Raw genomic sequence first — 21,973 nt, forward strand, 5'->3', positions numbered from 1 at the left:
TCTCGCTCCTTGGCTATAATATATATTTCTCAGCTTCAGACGTTTCTGGTATACTTCTACATTTTCACACGTGGACGATACGTAATCCTGGTAAACTAGGACAGTCTGGATATATCCAGAATAAACACATTAAGTAAAACCTCCAAGAAAATCGTTGTTACATGCTTTTGAATTTGAATGAAAAATTAGCGAAATTTCACTAACAAATTTTTCTTCAGGCTCAGCTTATGTAAGAAATTAACATACACTATGTAGGTGGTTCTGGAACAAGACAAAATGAAAGAACTCATCTATTTCGGTACTCTGCAACAGAAAACGGTGCTAGGGGTAACTATACAAAAGAAAAAATAACAATCTCAAGGTATGCTTTGACAAAACTAAACGTTCTTCTCTCCTAATTGTCTTCCTTGGTCAGCAGACTTGTCAGCGCCTCACATTGTTTTGTCAAGTACAATTTAAGCCTATGGAAATTAACGTATATGAATTCATTCCCTTGGTGTCCGATGGCAGCATCTGTTCTTCATAACGGATACAGTTAAAATCTGATTATTGTCTTCCTTGGTCATTCCAGGCAATAGTGTTCAGACAGGAAGAAAATTTGAGCCACTTGCCAAACTGGGCGCCAACCCAGCCGAAGACGGGCACACACAACGTTATTTCGACGAACCATGAGAGAGAGAGAGAGAGAGAGAGAGAGAGAGAGAGAGAGAGAGAGAGAGAGAGATATTATCTGCGTGACCCATACGCGTATCGCATGATGTGATCTACAGTGTTTACTGGAGGGTGAATGGCAGCTAGAAGGATGAACGATCATTATAATTTAAGTTATGCTAAAGTTTTTCTTAAAATTTGACATTCAAAATACAATGTTCAAGAGGAGCACAGTTAATTGTGCATCGTTATTCAAATATTTATATTTAGGGTCAGAAAATTAATATTTATTGCAAAGGTGATATTCATAGCCTTCACCACTGTATTTCTTGCAATTATTCCACATACCTAAAAATTAAGTATTAAACCCTGGACTCACAACAGGTCTCCGTAATGCTACAAGAGCTTCACACAACTGCCTAAAAAGGTTATTCTTAGGATTTAAATATTTATTGTTCATGAAAGGGGTGAAGAAATTTTTCTTGAAGATTCCTCAGCGGCAGAAACATTAGAGAGATTCCTATAGAGCGTAGCCTATCCAAAGGATTTAAAAATAGAGGTTTAAGGACACGAATCTTCCAAATATCATTACCGTTTTAAAACCTACATTTCATGATCAATGAAAAGAATTCTATACGTAACGACAAGCGTTCGCCTGGAAAGAAGCACAACACGAAGCAGGCCTGTGAGAACCCCGTCCAAATTAAATTATGAAATCGAGATTTTACTAGAATATAGTTTCTTATGGATTATGAAATCGAGATTTTACTAGAATATAGTTTCTTTTGAATTAAATTGTGAAATCTAGATTTTGCTGGAAATAGTTTCTTATGAATTATGAAATCTAGATTTTACTAGAATATATAGTTTCTTTTGAATTCAATTATGAAATCTAGATTTTACTGGAATATAGTTTCTTATGAATTATGAAATATAGATTTTACTAGAATATAGTTTCTTTTGAATTAAATGATAAAATCTAGATTTTACTAGAACATAGTTTCTTTTGAATTAAATTATGAAATCTAGAGTTTACTAGAATATAGTTTCTTATGAATTATGAAATATAGATTTTACTAGAATATAGTTTCTTATGAATTATGAAATATAGATTTTACTAGAATATAGTTTCTTTTGAATTAAATTATGAAATCTAGATTTTACTAGAATATATTTTTTTGAATTAAATTATGAAATCTAGATTTTACTAGAATATATTTTTTATTAAATTATGAAATCTAGATTTTACTAGAATATAGTTTCTTTTATTAAATTATGAAATCTAGATTTTACTAGAATATAGTTTCTTTTGAATTAAATTATGAAATCTAGATTTTACTAGAATATAGTTTCTTATGAATTCTGAAATCTAGATTTTACCAGAATATAGCTTTTTGAATTAAATTATGAAATCTAGATTTTACTAGAATATAGTTTCTTTTAAATTAAATGATGAAATCTAGATTTTACTGGAATATAGTTTCTTATGAATTATGAAATCTAGATTTTACTAGAATATAGTTCCTTTTGAATTAAATGATGAAATCTGGATTTTACTAGAATATAGTTTCTTGTGAATTATGAAATCTAGATTTTACTAGAATACAGTTTATTATGAATTATGAAATCTAGATTTTACTAGAATATAGTTTCTTATGAATTATGAAATCTAGAGTTTACTAGAATATAGTTTCTTTTGAATTAAATTATAAAATCTAGATTTTACTGGAATATAGTTTCTTTTGAATTAAATGATGAAATCTAGATTTTAGTAGAATATAGTTTCTTTTGAATTAAATTATGAAATCTAGATTTTACTGGAATATATTTTCTTATGAATTCTGAAATCTAGATTTTACTAGAATATAGTATCTTATGAGTTGAATTATGAGATCTAGATTTTACTAGAATATAGTATCTTATGAGTTGAATTATGAAATCTAGATTTTACTAGAATATAGTTTCTTATGAATTAAATTATGAAATCTAGATTTTACTAGAATATAGTTTCTTTTGAATTAAATTATTAAATCTAGATTTTACTAGAATATAGTTTCTTATTAAGTTATGAAATCTAGATTTACTAGAATATAGTTTCTTAGGTAATTTATAAAATCTAGATTTTAATAGAATATGGTTTCTTATGAGGTAAATTTTCAGATCTAAATTTTACTATACTATACTTCCCTATGAATTAAATTACGGAATCTAGATTTTGCTAGAATATAGTTTCCTTTGAGACAAAGTTTCAAATCTAGATTTTACTAGAATATATTTCCCTATGAGTTAAATTATGAAATTCAGATTTTACTACTGTAGAATACAGTTCCATCTAATTTAAATGATGAAATCTAGATTTTAATAGAATATGATGTCTTATTAGGTTAATTATGTAATCTTGATTTTACTAGAATATAGTATCTTATGAGCTAAATTATCAAATCTAGATTTTACTAGAATATACTGTAGTTCCTTATGAGATAAATAATGAAATCTAGATTTTACTAGAATATAGTTTATTATGAGGTACATTATAAAATCTAGATTTTACTAAAATATAATTCCTTATGAATTAAATTATGAAATCTAGATTCTATTAGAACATAGTTACTTATGATTTAAACTATGAAACCTAGATTTTATTAGAATATGATTCCCTATGAATTAATTGATAAAATCAAGATTTTACTAGAATCTAGTGTCTTTTGATGTAAACTATGAAATATAGATTTTACTAGAATACAGTTTCCTATGAGTTAAATTATGAAATCTAGATTTTACTAGGATTTAGTTTGTTATGAGTTAAATTATGAAATCTGGATTTTACTAGGATTTAGTTTGTTATGAGTTAAATTATGAAATCTAGATTTTACTAGGATTTAGTTTGTTATGAGTTAAATTATGAAATCTAGATTTTACTGGAATATAATTCCATGTGAGTTAAATTATGAAATTCAGATTTTACTAGAATAGAGTTTTGTATGATAAATTATGAAATCCAGATTTCATTAGAATATAGTTTCTTTAGGTAATTTATGAAATCTAGATTTGACTAGAATATAGTTTCTTATGAGGTAGATTGTGAAATGTAGATTTGAATAGAATATAGTTTCTTACGAGTTGCTGTAAATTATGAAATCTAGATTTTACTAGAATATAGTTTCTTTTGGATTAAATGATTAAATCTAGATTTCACTAGAATATAGTTTCTTATGAGGTAAATTATGAAATCTAGAGTTTACTAGAATATACTGTCTTCTGAGGTAAATAATGAAATCTAGATTTTATTAAAATATAGTTTCCTATTAGTTAAATTATGAAATGTAGATTTTACTAGAATATAGTTCCCTATGAGTTAAATTAAGAAATCTAGATTTTACTAGAGTATAGTTTCTTATGGGTTAAGAATATTTGGTTTTTCACACTTTGGCAAAACAGATAACTGGTGCAAGAGGTGCAACTTTGAGCAAGACTAAGCCGTTTATGTAGTCAATTAAGCCATAGTCATATGAAGAAAGGGATATTAGAAATGCTTTGAGAACTCTTAGGAAGACCGTAAACAGTAACCTTAAGAATGTCAGTGTTAATATAGGTCGATGAAGTTTACTTTATTAAAGGCAAATTTTATGGTAAGCCTAATGCAGCTCACTAAATGCGACAAAAGATCTTGATCTAGTTAATTGTTGCCTTCGACAGTCTTACAGCACGTGGAAAATAATGTCAATAGATATATTTGGGACTTCTTATATGGTAGTCCCAATAATACATCTAACAATGGAGTTGATGCTTAACGTATGTTTCAGGGAATAAAATCTTGGCCTTTAGAATCCCCCTCCCCCTCTCTGTATCCCCTTCTGATTCTAAGTCCTAAAATTTCTGTTTCAAATGCTTCAACTTTGAATTTTCTTATGACCCCTTATCAGGGATTTTTCATGAATCACCGGAGAAAGTACATTGATAGTTTGTTGATTATTGACTTTATTTTCAGGATTATTTCAGGATTATGATGGCAACTGATGCTCTGTTCCACATTTATGTCACTAGTTTTTTTTATAGTTAGGAAGTGTTCAAATGGTAATGGCCTGCCGTGACTAAGGTGTTCTAGTGCATAATATCTTCAACACGTTACCTTTACATCAGATTGTTAAAGAACATATTCTACAAGTAACTTTCTTTTTGTATTTATTACTTCAACTTTATTTTTTCTTTATTTTCTGAGACATCCTCTATTTTTCGTTGCTCAGGTGGCAAGGAGATAATGGGTCAACATACAAACTCTTCCTCTGCCTTGATTTTGATGTGGATAAGGAAGCTTGCCGGGTAGGTGTTTTCGATGCAGATTCTCATTCTTTTAGGAGAGTATTATGATGATATGTAAAACAGGCATAGACAAGAGAACTGCCAAATGCTTAGTGATAATCAAAGAAGCTTTCGTAGAGTGCTTATCATCAAGATTTTACCTTCTGATGTTTAAAAGATAGTTTGCGAGGCTATGAATCCGTCTCTACACTGGAACATTTTCAAAACAGGAGAAAGTATCTCCTCTGAAAAAGACTCTCTCTCTCTCTCTCTCTCTCTCTCTCTCTCTCTCTCTCTCTCTCTCTCTCTCTCTCTCTCTCTCTCTCTCTCTCTCTCTCAATATACAGTTGAATACAGAAAACTTTGGAATTCCCGAGACTTTTCAAGTTTTAAAATTTTCCAAAAGAAGGCGATAATTATATAATACCAATGTTTTTAAATACTGTCCAGAGCATCATCACCAACACTCGAAACCGATCAAACGTGAATAACAAATGCTGAAAGATACGAGAAGTGTGTTTCAGATTCAGCCACTATAAAAGTCATATAAATATATTAAGAAACTTAGGTTAGATTTCGCTTTACTCTCTCTCAAGACAAAAGAGCACACTAGAAATAGAAAGTAAACAACTGGAAAAATATCGATGTTAATCCAAAATACTGCATGCAGATATATATAGTGTACAGTAGGTATCAAATAAATGGATTATCAGTTAAGAGATTTGCTTTAAATTTGAGATTAAAGCTTCCTTATAATTCTTAAGCAAAAATTAAATTCAAATATTTAGGATTTTTTTGTATAAAAACTAATTACTTATCTGATTCTGGTGAATGACTTATGCAAAATTTACAGCTTGAAATCTCGACTTCCTCGTTTTCTTCTTCGTTTCCAACGTCTTACTTAAAACTAAAGTTTATATTTCTTTCACCAATATTCCTATCCGGTCTGATCTGATTCACCATGCTTATTCTATGTAGAGCCTCAGTATTTAAATCTATCCACCCTCTTCAGTCTGTCTGTCTGCAAACTAATAACTCTGATTCTAATTAGAATTCAAGTATTCAGTGTTTCTCCTACCTGTCGTCAGTCTCTGTTCTCACTGGCACCTCTCCTTTCCTTCGATTCTCTGCCCGCATGCCTACATCTTCACTGCACTGAACAGGCCAATATTTTTCGCAAAAAGCATACACCAGGCTGAATGACTCCTCATTAATAGGGCATCCCATCGCCGGCCAGATTAAAGATGAAAAGCCTCAAAGTGAGTCCAATAGTTAAGGAAAATTTGTCTGTTATACTCACACCACTAACCTGAATAGAAACCAAACATTTATTTCCCTGTTGTTGTTTCACTTTGAGTCCTCTATCCGTACCTTTTTGTGTGCCTCGTCTAATGCCTGTCTTTGCTTTTTCTACAACTCTGTTCATATTCTGTAGCTTGTTTAAAAATGTCATCATCTTCATGGCTCTTCAATCTGCCCCTCCGTCCTTTTCGTCTCTCTCCTTTTATTTATCACCTGCAGCAAAGCCTAGGTCCACCACTTCATTCCCTTCCATTCTCTGACTTTTACTCACTATATTCATAAGGATATTCTGCAGCCATGAAGAAATACCACAATCGTGTAAGGGATCTACTTTTACACCAGACCATTCACTCCCTCATCTAAACATTCTAACATGAGCCCATCTTTCATTACAGACTAAATTGTTCTCAATAAATTACCCTCTATAAAATACGTCATAAGCACACTCCACAACTGCTTAATCAGTCATAAGCATTTTCTAGATTCAAGAACTGTAAACTTCATACAGCTTATCCTTTAACTTTCTAGCTTCTCTCACAACTGCTACATATAAATAATTGATCTACACACCTTCATCCTCGCCTAAACCAGGTTTTTTTTACCCCTTATCTACTCTTCTGTTATCTTTTTGTATTTCTCAAATGCAAGCTAACCATGCCCCTTCTTAGGAACACAAAGTAATGCTTTGCTTTTATAGTTCTGTCACATGTATCACCTTCGCACATTGCAGTGGGACACTTGTTCCAATTGTTCATTCTTTGGCCCATTTTCTTAATATGTAATGTTACTCAGTTGCACTGTGACCACCATACCACAGCGTCTAACTAGTAAAGGTACTTTCTCCAGCATCTTATGTTCCTGTTAACATAATCCAACCCAGGACCATTCATATCTATCTCTCTACTATGTTTTACATATATTTTCTCTATTGGCATCAATCATTCAAAGACCCAATTCCTGATTAACTTTTATTTTTGCATTTATTTTCATTCAGTTCAGAATTTTCATTCACTTCATGTTTTTTGTCTCACTTTGACCTTGATTACCTTATCTATTATCTTTAATGCCTATGCAGTATCTTGGCCCCTATCTGAAACTGCACTTCAAATCTACCACATGCTTATACAGGCCCACTGGTGACACTGTCTTTTAATTTTCACCTCGTGATCCCTCTCTATGCTATTCGTTCCTTTTAAAAGTTGAATTATATAATTATATCTCATCAGTACATTTATAGCAGCATCTTGAGCGCTTCCTCTTTAACAAAAATGATCTTTACTTCAGCCAAGTAGTAACTAAGTATCCCCAGTCACTTCTCTCTTCAGCATTACATCTATCAGTGTATTCTCCTTTCTACTCTGTAGCAGTGAATGATATAATAAGGATTTTCCCAATTTTCTCTTTTGCACATTTAATCACAAATATTCTTTAAAAATCATGTATTGTATTCCCAACAATCAACCTCCTTTTTAGAACGAATACAGTATTCACAAGAATCTCTCATCCTCATTCACTCCTGGACTCAATGTTCACAACCACGCTGTCTCTCTCCATATTAACCTCTTTTGTGTTCAAAACACCAAGCACAACCACCTTTTTTCGCTCTCCAAACCTAGCCAGGTCCATAAGCATTCCCTTCCAAAACTTTATCAGTCATTCCAATTTCTCATCATTCCTGGACCATTTAGACTTACAATCACAACTCTTTGTCCTCTCACTTTGCCCTCGCAGTTCTTTGATCAACACCCTTGAACAACACTTTCACCTATGTGTATTATTCCAAGATGTGGTGGATTATAAATGACCACACACAATGCATAAGGCTGTCTGTTACTGTTATATACATTGAATTTACTCTTTTAAATATGAACTTTATTTGTTTTCCACCATATTTGACAGCTAATATTCATTATACATGTTCAATTCAGTTTTATATTTGTTTTCATTTTCCATTTTGCTGTGCAATTGAAAACTTATAAGTATAAATTAAAAAATATATTTTGAATGTCTTAATTTTAAGTGTATGGTTTCAGTGATTATAAAACTAAAATGAATGAACAAGTTGATATAATTTTCTTTTTTTCCATTCATTTAGGAACAGATATATTGGATGAGTGCTGGTGAGGTCAGTGCAGTTAATGTTACTTTGGAAGACTTTAATGTGACAGAACTTACAAAAGTTGGTGTCCCTCACTTCGCCATTTCTTCTCAAAACAAAAATGGGTCTTTCAGTGGAATGAAGTGGGCTTGCTGTAGAGTCCCTCAGACCCACAAGAATAAACTGCCAGACCAGCCCACCATCATCACGGTCACCAATGTGTCAGTATCTATCAGAATGTTTTTTTCAGTAATTATCAATTCAATTCAATTTATACAAAAAAATAAGCAATCTGTAGGTTAATTTTATAGCCCGCCCAATTCAAACAAAAATGAATGTAATAAGATTTATATTGGTCAAACATCGAAAGGACTAAAAGTAAGAAGCTCCCAACACAAATATGCCATTTCAAGAGGCTTATCAAATAATGGCATTGTGGATCATTGGCTTAAGGCAGGCCATGCGATGAACTGGGTTAAGTCAGTGATAATCTGCACAATCAACGACCACTGGAAAAGGAATCTGCCAGAAACTGTGTTTATTGAAGCTATGTCCACCAGAAATGTTAATCTCCAACCTGGATTATCCCTTGATCCTTTGTCTCTGTCTTTTTTGTTTAAAGAACATGCTGCCCAGATTAACAAACTGTAACCCCGCCCCTCCTTCTGTTTTTATATATAAGGCTCTGTCAACTTCTTGTGTATTCAGTGTGAACTTGAAAATGTAGAATAACTACAAAAGTAATTGTTCGAAGTCCTGGTTTTCACTCACCCTCTGACATGGATCTTATGTATTCTCTAGCACGCATCCCTTCGTGCCGCAATGGATATGGATGTCACGAGAAACTTTCTTCTCCTGTTCCCTTTTCTGACAGATGTTCTTTTCAGCTTCCAACTGACACTGGTGAAAGCACACAGTATTCGGCTTTGACGGAAATTCCTTCAAAAATGTTTACAAGAACAAGTGATCCCAAACTCATTAGTACCTAGACGATTACGAGTGGACAGTGAATCTCCTTTCAATGAATTGTGTGTAATCCCACTGAAGAAACATAGAAAAGACAAGAAGGCTCGAATTCAATATTTTCAAGAAATTGAGAACGGATAGATTTCATTTCACGAATAGGATTCCACTGGATTGGATAACAGGGCTACTGAACAGAATTTATAATAGACTTAGATTCAAGCTAAACAAACTAGTTCACCACCTGGGTCATAAATTAAAAAGTCTCATTGAGATAAGTGATTGGAATAACAAACACCAAGACGATTGTGTAATAAACCTCTCAAACAAAGAACTGGACCAGAATCTTAAATGTGTTTTAGGCTATGGCTTATCATATTCTATAAGTGATGACATTTCGTGCTCAAAAATCATCTCAGAGATATCCAAAATAGAAAAGAAAAACACAACTGTGTCACTTTCGGCTTCCTTCAAATACCTAATAAAATAGTGAATTTCCCAAAAAGGTTTATAAATGCAATTCATGAAATGAAGAATGATAAAAGTGTGCACGTTATTAAAGCCGACAAATCCAATTGTTTTGTAATAATGGATAAAATTAGCTATGTTGAAAAAATGGAAAACTTATCTGACTCTAGTACTTACCAAAAACTATGAGAGACCCATTAGCTGATGTTATCAAAGTTTCAATTGTAAAATAAAAACTATACAAGAATACAATAAAATTTCATAATAAAAGAAATTAATAACCTTCTGTTAATTAAGCTTTCTTGCTGCGACATGCTGACGGTTGGTTGTGGAAAATTGCCCAGTTCAACTTCATTCTGTTAGTTCCTTGTTGCTTCTAATTCTCTCTTGAGCTCCATGACTGCGATAAACCTCTTATTCCAGGTACTGACCTGAGCTCGGAGAAGATGCCAGGCCACCTGAATAACCCAAGGCACTGACTAAGATGTCCGCAACTCCTGTATGACTTAAGGCACAGATTAACTGCCCAGCATTTGCCAAAAAGAAAGTTGGATGCATTAACTGCCCAGCATTCGCCAAAAGAAAAAGTTGGACATACCCATAATGCATCTGGATGCTTTCTGGGCTCCAAAGCTGGCAATCCTAGGAATTGATAAATACCCCCATCATGGGAATTCAGGAGAGACCAGAACACCGCCAAGCAAGTCACATCATTGACTGTCCGCTCCTTTAGAGCCAATCCCTCTGTGGCTGAATGACTCAGTCCTAGTATCTTAAACCCAGTGCCAACTCCCCCTGCCCTTCCTTTGGTGCAACCACAGGAGCCATCTCTTTAGAATTAAGGTACAGTAAGGAATTGAGGTTGTCCAGTCACTTAGTTTTTTCTTCTCCTAAACATTTCCGTCTCCAAGTGCAACTCTTACATCGACCTGACCTGTCATGTTAAACTCGTGTCACAAGTTTATTCAGTAGTGTTTTGGGAAAAGAGGATTTCTGTCGCCCTCAGCACTAGCCTCTTGTCCTCGCTATTACAGCTAATTTATCAAGTGACAGTATGCCTTTCTCTATTGCAGAAAGGAGTGCTTGCCACTGTGGACCATTCTGCCCTGACTGTATGCTTTTTGGTTACACTGACGAATTTCCCATTGCAACCTTATGAACAGTGCCATTGAAATTTAATCCCCGGCACCCAGTTAACATCTATTATTCATTTATGTGTTGCTGCATGACACCTAGTGGCCTGCCTTATTCCTCCTTGTCTTCTGATTTTGTATTGTAAATACATGTAATTTGGTTATCCTGAGAGTTTCTCTCCAGAATCCCTCTAAAATAGGGCCTTCAGCCCCTGTTTCTTCCCTTTATTTTTCCCTTGTAGGTGTTACAGTTAGATCAACTACAACCTTGTTGTAAGTTTCCTAGGGATGCACCTTCAAGTGTAAGAGTATACATACATATACACATACATACATATATATATATATATATATATATATATACATATATACACATATATATATATATATATATATATATATATATATATATATATATATATATATATATATATATATATATATATATTCTCCATAACTAAAGATACTATTTCCTTTCTTCCTGCAGGAACAACGTTACTGTTCTGATCAGATGGACCACCTCCTGTGAAAGCTGGGGTTCTTTAATTAAAGAGGTAATTGTAGAATACTGCGAAGGGCAGCATGAACAGGTCAGCAGCTGCAAAAGTGAGTCCTTCATAAGCTACTTTTACTCTCTTGCTTAATAGAGTAACTAAGAGCTTGAGCTGTTATAACTAAAAAAATTAAGTTTAAGGTAACATTACTGAGTATTCATTGTTTTTTATATTTCTGAGTGTTAGCTACAAAAAATTGATTAATGTATTCAGATTTGGTATTTAGAGACTGAACTGCATATCGAGGTTTGTAACCTTTTTTCAGTACCCTGTACTTTATAAATGACTAGCTGACCAGCCTTGCGCTGCCTGGGAAAACTGAATGACAACAAATAAACTCTCTCTCTCTTTCGCACTTTCTCCTCCCAACACCCCCTCTACTCTCTCTCTCTCTCTCTCTCTCTCACTCTCTCCTTTTCCTGTTAAGATAGTTGTTTCAGTTACAGTTGCATTGCCCAGCATTTTTGACATTTCATATTTCACCCCTTCACACCCCACATTTCTACAGGGGCTGAACCTCGACTTAAAGGACATCAAGAATTTCATTATTCATCTCAGCGACCTCAAAAACTATGGATTAGACACTAATATCTGTAGTTTTCGGTTAGTTTACATCACCACCTTCCCCCTTTCCTATCGGGGCTGAACTTGGACTTAAAGGGCATTGGGAGTGTCCCTGTTCTTCTCAGTGACCTCGAAAACTATGGATTAGACACTAATATATGTCGTTTTGGTTATTTTTACATGTCATCCCCTTCCCACCCCACTTCCTATCAGAGCTGAACTTGTACTTGAAGAGCATCGGGAATGTCCTATTCATCCCAGTGACCTCAAAAACTATGGATTAGTCACTAATATCTGTTGTTTTCTATTATTTTTACATGCTACCCCCTTCCCACCTGTTCTCAACCCCCTTTCCTGTCAGGGCTGAACTGGACTTGGAGGCATTGAGAGTGTCACTATTAATCCCAGTGACCTTGAAAACTATGGATTAGACACTAATATCTGTCGTCTTCGGTTATTTTTACATGACACCCCCTGCCAACCACGCTCTCTATCGGGGCTGAACTTGGAAAAATGGCATTGGGAGTGTCATTATCCATCTCAGTGACCTCGAAAACTATGGATTAGACACTGATATCTATCGTTTTCTGTAATTTTTACCTTTCACCCCTCTTCCCAACCTCCCTTTGGTGCCAGTGATGCCCTGCCCCCACAAAGTTCTTTCTTAGATGGTAAGTCATATGTATACTAAGTTTGGTTGAAGTTGCTCAATGTATTTCAAAGTGTATATGGAACATACATACATACATACGAGTATATACTTACATACATTTTTATATATATGGAAGATTATTGAGATCTTTCGCACTGAGGTCTGCCTGAAGGTTGCATTCAGTTTTAGCAGTCTGATTTAATAATTCGTGATGCTTAAGCATCTGGTTTTCTTCATTATGATTACTTAAAGTATACTGGTGACTTGTTTTGGGATAATCCAAACACAATAAGTAAAGGATGCACGCAACAAGATGTGCATCTTCTTTTTGATTCACAGCGACCAGTGTCAGAGGATCGATCACCACGTCAGCCAGCGACTGCCTAAACGACTTCCTTCTGCCTGGGCTGTCACCGGGCACCAAATATACTGTCTGGATTTCGTTGGTTTCTTTCCAAGAGCTTTCTTCTCAGAGGTCACATCGTCGAGTTTTTACAACGCAGATTACAAAGGAGATGAGAGGTAAGTATAACGAAAGCTTTTGCTGCCCACTTTAAGCTGTCTGAAATTATGCTTAAGCACTGACTGCATTCATACATTCACGACTATGGCTAAACGCACGTCTACAATTTTTTTCCATAATCGCTCGACCCAAAGATCCTTTCTTAATATTTCATTTCAAGTTACAAATAATGTATGTTGAAAAGTGAAAGAAAACTGGGTATCGGTAGGAGATTGGTATAAGGTGATGAGATATGCATTAAATTTTGAGCTACTGAACGACGGATTGATGATGAAAACACAAGCAGAAAAATGAACAATAAAAATGAACGAACAAAAGGACAAAATTCGAATGAAGGGTAAAATAGGGAAAGGATGTCTCCAAAAACTGAGGTGAGAACAGAAAATCGACAAGTTGAGCACCTTTGGGAAAATGAGCTTGGAGACCCTGACGGTGTCCATTTGAGATCTGTGCCAACGACCGGGAACCGTTTTATTTGGACTTTATGTTAAATACCAATTGATGCCAGAAATAAGACTAAAATTCTTCTCCACGTAAATTCATTAAGAAAAGTTCAGTAAAAACAATTATTCATTGATATCATCGACACCCAGAAAGGAAACAATCTCGATGGATTCCGATTACGTATTATGCCCGACATTTTGTATTTAGTTCCGATTTAACTTTACTGTGGACAGTAACATAAATGCACCAATCACCGTATTTTTCTACTTGCTGTACGTTAAATGATTTGATGCCTAGATGTATTTTGTGTACCGAAGAGAGGAGGTGGTCTCACTGAACTGATCAACAGTTAGTAATATAATATGACACAATAATTTCTGTGTTACTAAGTAATTGCACTTATGCAGTGGTTTAAGTGCATAGAAATAACTTGCTTTCGTGATGACGGAACTGTGACCACATTTACTAAAGCAAACGTGGTATTACAAAACTAAAATCAATTACAGCATTTATAACTTGACTCAAAAATAGGTATTCCTTCTGTATATTATGTTTTGCATAGTAGTCAGAAGGTCAAATTGACACGGATGAAAAGTTGACTTCATATACAAGGTGAATGCGGCCAAATTTGTAAGTTATGTAATAAAATTTTGCTTTACCACATGTAGCTGTCAATGACATTTTTACTTGATCCTAGAACGTCAATATTCAGCTGATGCCACGACCTTCATTAATAAGGGAAACATCGTTCACGGCGCAAAAATGAACATTCGTGGTTTACGCAAAATTCCCAGATAAATGTGTATTTCTTTTGAGATATTAAATCTGAAAGTTGTAAATAAAACGATAGGTTAATAAATTTGCTTTGAGGACTCAATGATGGTGGGCTCAAGCACTTGACATGCCTCATCTCCAGCTCAAGGTGAACGCTATACAATAACTCTCTCCTGATGAAGCTCACTTTCGTCATCATTGCCTTTTAACTTTCACCAGTGCCTGAAACAATGACCTGCCCTGAAAGGATGTGCAGAGAAGCGTGAAAATTCTGATGAAATGTGTTACACGGCAATGCAGATGTTACAGAAAACAGTGATGCCACGTGTGATCACCTCTGTACTTACTCTACATCAGTGTTCCTGGGGGAAAATGTTTCCGAATAATGGACCCTGAAAACTGATTTTTTACGTAAGACATTCCAAGACGTTAATTAAGATTATAATGTGTGATTTACTTTTTGTATCATACCTAACAAAATTTTTAAATAAATTTCTAGAAAGTGTTTGAACCACTTAACAATTATAACAAAATAGCAAATAAAACATTATCAATTACCATTAAAAAGCAATGACATACTAATACCAAACAGTTAAATAAGAAAGACCAAATAAGTATGATCACTAATTCCACAAAGATAACACTAAACACCAACAGCCACTGTTGACGACCATTCCCTCCTACCAGCTGGGAACTTTTGTTCTTCCTGTTGATGAAGCAATCCCTTGTGTATAAACACTTGCCAGTCAAGTTAATATTTCATATATTACTTTGATTCTTCTAATGATAAGCCTTTTTATGGGTACAAATGATCAATGATGTGAAAAACTCACAAGCACTAAAAGAATTCGTACCTTACCGTACATGAATGGGAATCAGAAGCCTCAGGATGTTAAATGATCAAGATACGTGACATTTATAGTCAAAGAGGAATCAAATTTCCACAATCAAATTTTAATTAATACAATTAATATATAATAACTTTATCACTTCAGACAGCTTCTACAGCATAGAGTTATGACTTTTTTCTCGGAGTAAAAACTGCGATTGTCAAAATCTGTAGATAATAACATTTAGTACCTAAACTGTCCTGAAAAGTTCTCCCCTTCAACACTTGTTAGGAGACCTGCCTCTGACATGCTTTCCATTTTGCTCTCTCTGTTGAAATTTTTCGTCTGTCGCATTCACGGTGACAGAACGAGTCAGGTTTTGGAAAGCAGAGCGGTAGGTTCTCGACAAAGTTCCGTCGAGAACACAGGCAGCTGCAGTTTTCTGAGGATCACCTTGTTGTGGGTGATGGCAGCAACCGTAGGTTTTTGAGGATCACCTTGTAGGTGGTGGCAGCAAGCGCAGTTTTCTGAGGATCACCTTGTTGTGGGTGATGGCAGCAACCGTAGGTTTTTAAGGATTACCTTGTAGGTGGTGGCAGCAACCGCAGTTTTCTGAGGATCACCTTGTTGTGGGTGATGGCAGCAACCGTAGGTTTTTGAGGATTACCTTGTAGGTGGTGGCAGCAACCGCAGTTTTCTGAGGATCACCTTGTTGTGGGTGATGGCAGCAACCGTAGGTTTTTGAGGATTACCTTGTAGGTGGTGGCAGCAACCGCAGTTTTCTGAGGATCACCTTGTTGTGGGTGATGGCAGCAACCGTAGGTTTTAAGGATTACCTTGTAGGTGGTGGCAGCAACCGCAGTTTTCTGAGGATCACCTTGTTGTGGGTGATGGCAGCAACCGTAGGTTTTTAGGATTACCTTGTAGGTGGTGGCAGCAACCGCAGTTTTCTGAGGATCACCTTGTTGTGGGTGATGGCAGCAACCGTAGGTTTTTGAGGATTACCTTGTAGGTGGTGGCAGCAACCGCAGTTTTCTGAGGATCACCTTGTTGTGGGTGATGGCAGCAACCGTAGGTTTTTGAGGATTACCTTGTAGGTGGTGGCAGCAACCGCAGTTTTCTGAGGATCACCTTGTTGTGGGTGATGGCAGCAACCGTAGGTTTTGAGGATTACCTTGTAGGTGGTGGCAGCAACCGCAGTTTTCTGAGGATCACCTTGTTGTGGGTGATGGCAGCAACCGTAGGTTTTTGAGGATTACCTTGTAGGTGGTGGCAGCAACTGCAGTTTTCTGAGGATCACCTTGTTGTGGGTGATGGCAGCAACCGTAGGTTTTTGAGGATTACCTTGTAGGTGGTGGCAGCAACCGCAGTTTTCTGAGGATCACCTTGTTGTGGGTGATGGCAGCAACCGTAGGTTTTGAGGATTACCTTGTAGGTGGTGGCAGCAACCGCAGTTTTCTGAGGATCACCTTGTTGTGGGTGATGGCAGCAACTGTAGGTTTTAAGGATTACCTTGTAGGTGGTGGCAGCAACCGCAGTTTTCTGAGGATCACCTTGTTGTGGGTGATGGCAGCAACCGTAGGTTTTTAAGGATTACCTTGTAGGTGGTGGCAGCAACCGCAGTTTTCTGAGGATCACCTTGTTGTGGGTGATGGCAGCAACCGCAGGGTTTTGAGGATTACCTTGTAGGTGGTGGCAGCAACTGCAGTTTTCTGAGGATCACCTTGTTGTGGGTGATGGCAGCAACCGTAGGTTTTGAGGATTACCTTGTAGGTGGTGGCAGCAACCGCAGTTTTCTGAGGATCACCTTGTTGTGGGTGATGGCAGCAACCGTAGGTTTTTAAGGATTACCTTGTAGGTGGTGGCAGCAACCGCAGTTTTCTGAGGATCACCTTGTTGTGGGTGATGGCAGCAACCGTAGGTTTTAAGGATTACCTTGTAGGTGGTGGCAGCAACCGCAGTTTTCTGAGGATCACCTTGTTGTGGGTGATGGCAGCAACCGTGAGGTTTTTAAGGATTACCTTGTAGGTGGTGGCAGCAACCGCAGTTTTCTGAGGATCACCTTGTTGTGGGTGATGGCAGCAACCGTAGGTTTTTGAGGATTACCTTGTAGGTGGTGGCAGCAACCGCAGTTTTCTGAGGATCACCTTGTTGTGGGTGATGGCAGCAACAGTAGTTTCCTGAGTATCACCTGGTTGGAGGGTAATGGCCACATCGGCAGTTTTGAAGCGTCACTGGGTTGATCGACTTCAAGTGCTTAAGGAAGAGGTCGTGACCAGATCATGTTTTTAGTCACTATTACTGCTGGTGGAGCAAAAGGCTCTCGGGGAGTTACTGTATTGAGTAGAACAAACGGCTCTTATTATAATATATTGTTGAGCAAAAGGCTCTCAAGTCATTGTTGTACATTACTGAGCGAGTGGCTCGTGTAATTGTGGTTAATGAGCAATTATGGCTCTGAAAGTGTTTGTGTAACTGATTAATAATTCATTTTTGTATTTGTGTGGTGCTGCTGCTGGATATTATTTATTTGGGATTTATTAATATTTCACTTTTATATTCGTGTGGTGCTGCTGCTGGATATTATTTCTTTTGGGATTTATTAATATTTCACTTTTATGTTTGTGTGGTGCTGCTGCTGGATATTATTTATTTTAGGATTTATTAATATTTCACCTTTATAATTGTGTGGTGCTGCTGCTGGATATTATTTATTTGGGATTTATTAATATTTCACTTTTATATTTGTGTGGTGCTGCTGCTGGATATTATTTCTTTTGGGATTTATTAATATTTCACTTTTATGTTTGTGTGGTACTGCTGCTGGATATTATTTATTTTAGGATTTATTAATATTTCACCTTTATAATTGTGTGGTGCTGCTGCTGGATATTCTTTATTTTAGGATTTATTAATATTTCACTTTTATATTCGTGTGGTGCTGCTGCTGGATATTATTTATTTGGGATTTATTAATATTTCACTTTTATATTCGTGTGGTGCTGCTGCTGGATATTATTTCTTTTAGGATTTATTAATATTTCATTTTTATATTTGTGTGGTGCTGCTGCTGGATATTATTTCTTTTGGGATTTATTAATATTTCACTTTTATGTTTGTGTGGTGCTGCTGCTGGATATTATTTCTTTTGGGATTTATTAACATTTCACTTTTATGTTTGTGTGGTGCTGCTGCTGGATATTATTTCTTTTGGGATTTATTAATATTTCACTTTTATGTTTGTGTGGTGCTGCTGCTGGATATTATTTCTTTTGGGATTTATTAATATTTCACTTTTATATTCGTGTGGTGCTGCTGCTGGATATTATCTATTTGGGATTTATTAATATTTCATTTTTATATTTGTGTAGTGCTGCTGCTGGATATTGTTTATTTTGGGATTTATCAATATTTCACTTTTATATTTGCTTGGTGTTGCCACTGGATATTGTTTACTTTGGGATTTATTAATATTTCACTTTTATATTTATGTGGTTCTGCTGCTGGGTATTGTTTATTTTGGGATTTATTAATATTTCATTTTTATATTTGTGTGGTGCTGCTGCTGGATATTATTTATTTTAGGATTTATTAATATTTCACTTTTATGTTTGTGTGGTGCTGCTGCTGGATATTATTTCTTTTGGGATTTATTAATATTTCACTTTTATGTTTTGTGTGCTGCTGCTGGATATTATTTCTTTTGGGATTTATTAATATTTCACTTTTATATTCGTGTGGTGCTGCTGCTGGGTATTACCTATTTGGGATTTATTAATATTTCATTTTTATATTTGTGTGGTGCTGCTGCTGGATATTGTTTATTTTGGGATTTATCAATATTTCACTTTTATATTTGCTTGGTGTTGCCACTGGATATTGTTTACTTTGGGATTTATTAATATTTCACTTTTATATTTATGTGGTTCTGCTGCTGGGTATTGTTTATTTTGGGATTTATTAATATTTCACTTTTATATGTGTGTGGTGCTGCTGCTGAGTATTGTTTATTTTGGGATTTATTAATATTTCACTTTTATATGTGTGTGGTGCTGCTGCTGAGTATTGTTTATTTTGGGATTTATTAATATTTCACTTTTATATGTGAGTGCTGCTGCTGCTGGGTATTGTTTATTTTGGGATTTATTAATATTTCACTTGTATATTTGTATGGTGCTCTGCTGGATATTATTTACTTCGAGATTTATTCATATTTCACTTGTATATTTGTGTGGTGCTAGTGCTGGGTATTGTTTATTTTGGGATTTTGTTAATATTTCACTTTTATATTTGTGTGGTGCTAATGCTGGGTATTGTTTATTTTGGGATTTTGTTAATATTTCACTTTTATATTTGTGTGGTGCTAGTGCTGGGTATTGTTTATTTTGGGATGTTGTTAATATTTCACTTTTATATTTGTGTGGTGCTAGTGCTGGGTATTGTTTATTTTGGGATTTATCAACATTTCACAATTATATTTGTGTGGTGCTGCTGCTGGGCATTGTTTATTTTGGGATTTATCAATATTTCACTTTTATACTTGTGTGGTGCTGCTGCTGGATATTGTTTATTTTGGGATTTATCAACATTTCACTTTTATATTTGTGTGGTGCTGCTGCTGGGTATTGTTTATTTTAGGATTTATCAATATTTCACTTTTATATTTGTGTGGTGCTGCTGCTGGATATTGTTTATGTTGGGATTTATCAACATTTCACTTTTATATTTGTGTGGTGCTGCTGCTGGGTATTGTTTATTTTGGGATTTATCAACATTTAAATTTTATATTTGTGTGGTGCTGCTGCTGGGTATTGTTTATTTTGGGATTTATCAACATTTCACTTTTATATTTGTGTGGTTGCTGGGTATTGTTTATTTTGGGATTTATTAATATTTCACTTTTATACTTGTGTGGTGCTGCTGCTGGATATTGTTTATTTTGGGATTTATTAATATTTCACTTTTATGTTTGTGTGGTGCTGCTGCTGAATATTGTTTATTTTGGGATTTATTAATATTTCACTTTTATATTTGTGTGGTGCTGCTGCTGGATATTATTTTTTTGGGACTTATTTATTGAGAATTGTCGTTGAATTTAAAGTTAAAAGTATATGGAACTATGTAATTTGATTGTTGGTTATGGTAATGGTCATTTGCTTCACGTTTTTATTTTCCAAAACCTAGACTCGCTTGTAAATATGTATAAAAATTTAGGATAAATTAGTGTTAGTTGACTTGAGTTGATTTGTTAAGCCAGTCATTCCAGTCTCATTCTATTTTGGCACTTAAGGTCAACACTTGATATTTTCAGTCCTTCTGATATGAAGTAAGAGCTTATTGCATAGTTCTGGAACAGCAGATTCGAATTAGATCTCGGATCAAATAACTCTAGACCATCTGTGGCTATTCTCGTGCTGACTCTACTCTTTGACTGTGTTATACGTAGCAAGTCATTCAAATATGATTTATTCATAAAAGTCAAGAAAATGATAAGCTAGTTCTTGATCACGGGAAACTTCGGAAAGCTTTTGTTCCTCTACAGAACCAGTTAAGCTCTCCAGAAGCCCATAAGATTTATTCATAAAAGTTCCTGCGTTTCGGATTTTCTGATAATATTACGTAATTATAACGGGTTCTAAATGTTCTATATTCTTGCCATGGACGTTCACTCTTTACCTTCGCCATTTGTCCTCTGTCTTTTTTCCCCTCTTTTGTCTCAGAATCTCACCACTGAACCAGGTGGTCTGTCCAGAATGATTATACATTTCTTTATCAAGGGGCGCTTATTATCATATTCGCTTTTATTTGCCCGAGTTTAATCAATCATGAGACAGTTTACAAAGTCTGCTCTCGACAGATCAAGGTTGCCATGATATTTGTTCTCTGTACCACTTCATTACTAACACTATGTGGAGAAATATTTATTTTCTTTACCACATTGTATTTCAGTGCCGTTATTATAAAAGATATGAGCTTATACATGAGGATATGGTGCATTTCTCCTCCACACTAATATCCAATACATTATTCTTTTCTTAGTCACTTAAAGCAAGATCTGCGTGTCTAGTCGACGAATTTGTTCCACACTCAACATTGTTAACCAATCGATGTTATTCCAGCAACTCATAAAAAACAACTGTGTTTATAGCTCTCTGGATCATCCATCCACAGAATAAGGTCCCCAGAGATACAGACCTTGGTAGCAATCATATTAATCATTTCCAGGAGTATGGTAAATTCCTAAATAAGCACATTTACACTTCACCATGGAGGTCTCTAGACAGCAATGAATAAAATTCTATGATCTAAGTATTTGAAGCATACCTCAACGTATTCAAAATTAATTACGTCGGTTCTCTTTATAATTATAAGATGTAAACAGCTGCTAGTAACAGAAAACTCCAACTCCTCTCCCAACCCGCCTTCACTCCCAATGAAAGACGTATGAGAACGGGGCCTCATTTCATCTATCTTCCAATTTGGACGATGAGAGAAGTCAACTGAATACAAAAAGGCATTTCACTGACACCAGAAGTTTTTGTGCAAAAATATGCATATCTCTACATATATTTATGACAAATATTTAACATATTGTAAACTTTGTTAAAATGAAGGTCTTCCATAACATTTGGGTACTTCTATCAAGTATTCTCGGTTAGAAATGTGCTAAAGTGAGATATTTTTGGTATAACAGGGTGTCTCCACCTCTCTGAGGTGC

At 35.2% G+C, this 21,973-nt stretch overlaps 1 protein-coding gene across 3 annotated transcripts in view; it reads left to right on the plus strand.

The window, feature by feature from the left end:
- LOC136826839 (uncharacterized) overlaps window positions 1-21,973 on the plus strand; it is a 360,920-nt gene that overhangs the window by 333,172 nt on the left and 5,775 nt on the right. For all 3 annotated transcript variants that reach the window (XM_067084321.1, XM_067084320.1, XM_067084319.1), the window contains exons 12-15: window positions 4,896-4,971; window positions 8,348-8,571; window positions 11,402-11,520; window positions 13,024-13,206. In XM_067084321.1, the coding sequence (XP_066940422.1) occupies window positions 4,896-4,971; window positions 8,348-8,571; window positions 11,402-11,520; window positions 13,024-13,206 (602 nt within the window). The remainder of the gene's footprint in view (window positions 1-4,895; window positions 4,972-8,347; window positions 8,572-11,401; window positions 11,521-13,023; window positions 13,207-21,973) is intronic.

Source organism: Macrobrachium rosenbergii, chromosome 41 (assembly GCF_040412425.1).
Source record: "Macrobrachium rosenbergii isolate ZJJX-2024 chromosome 41, ASM4041242v1, whole genome shotgun sequence".
NCBI lineage: Eukaryota > Metazoa > Arthropoda > Malacostraca > Decapoda > Palaemonidae > Macrobrachium > Macrobrachium rosenbergii.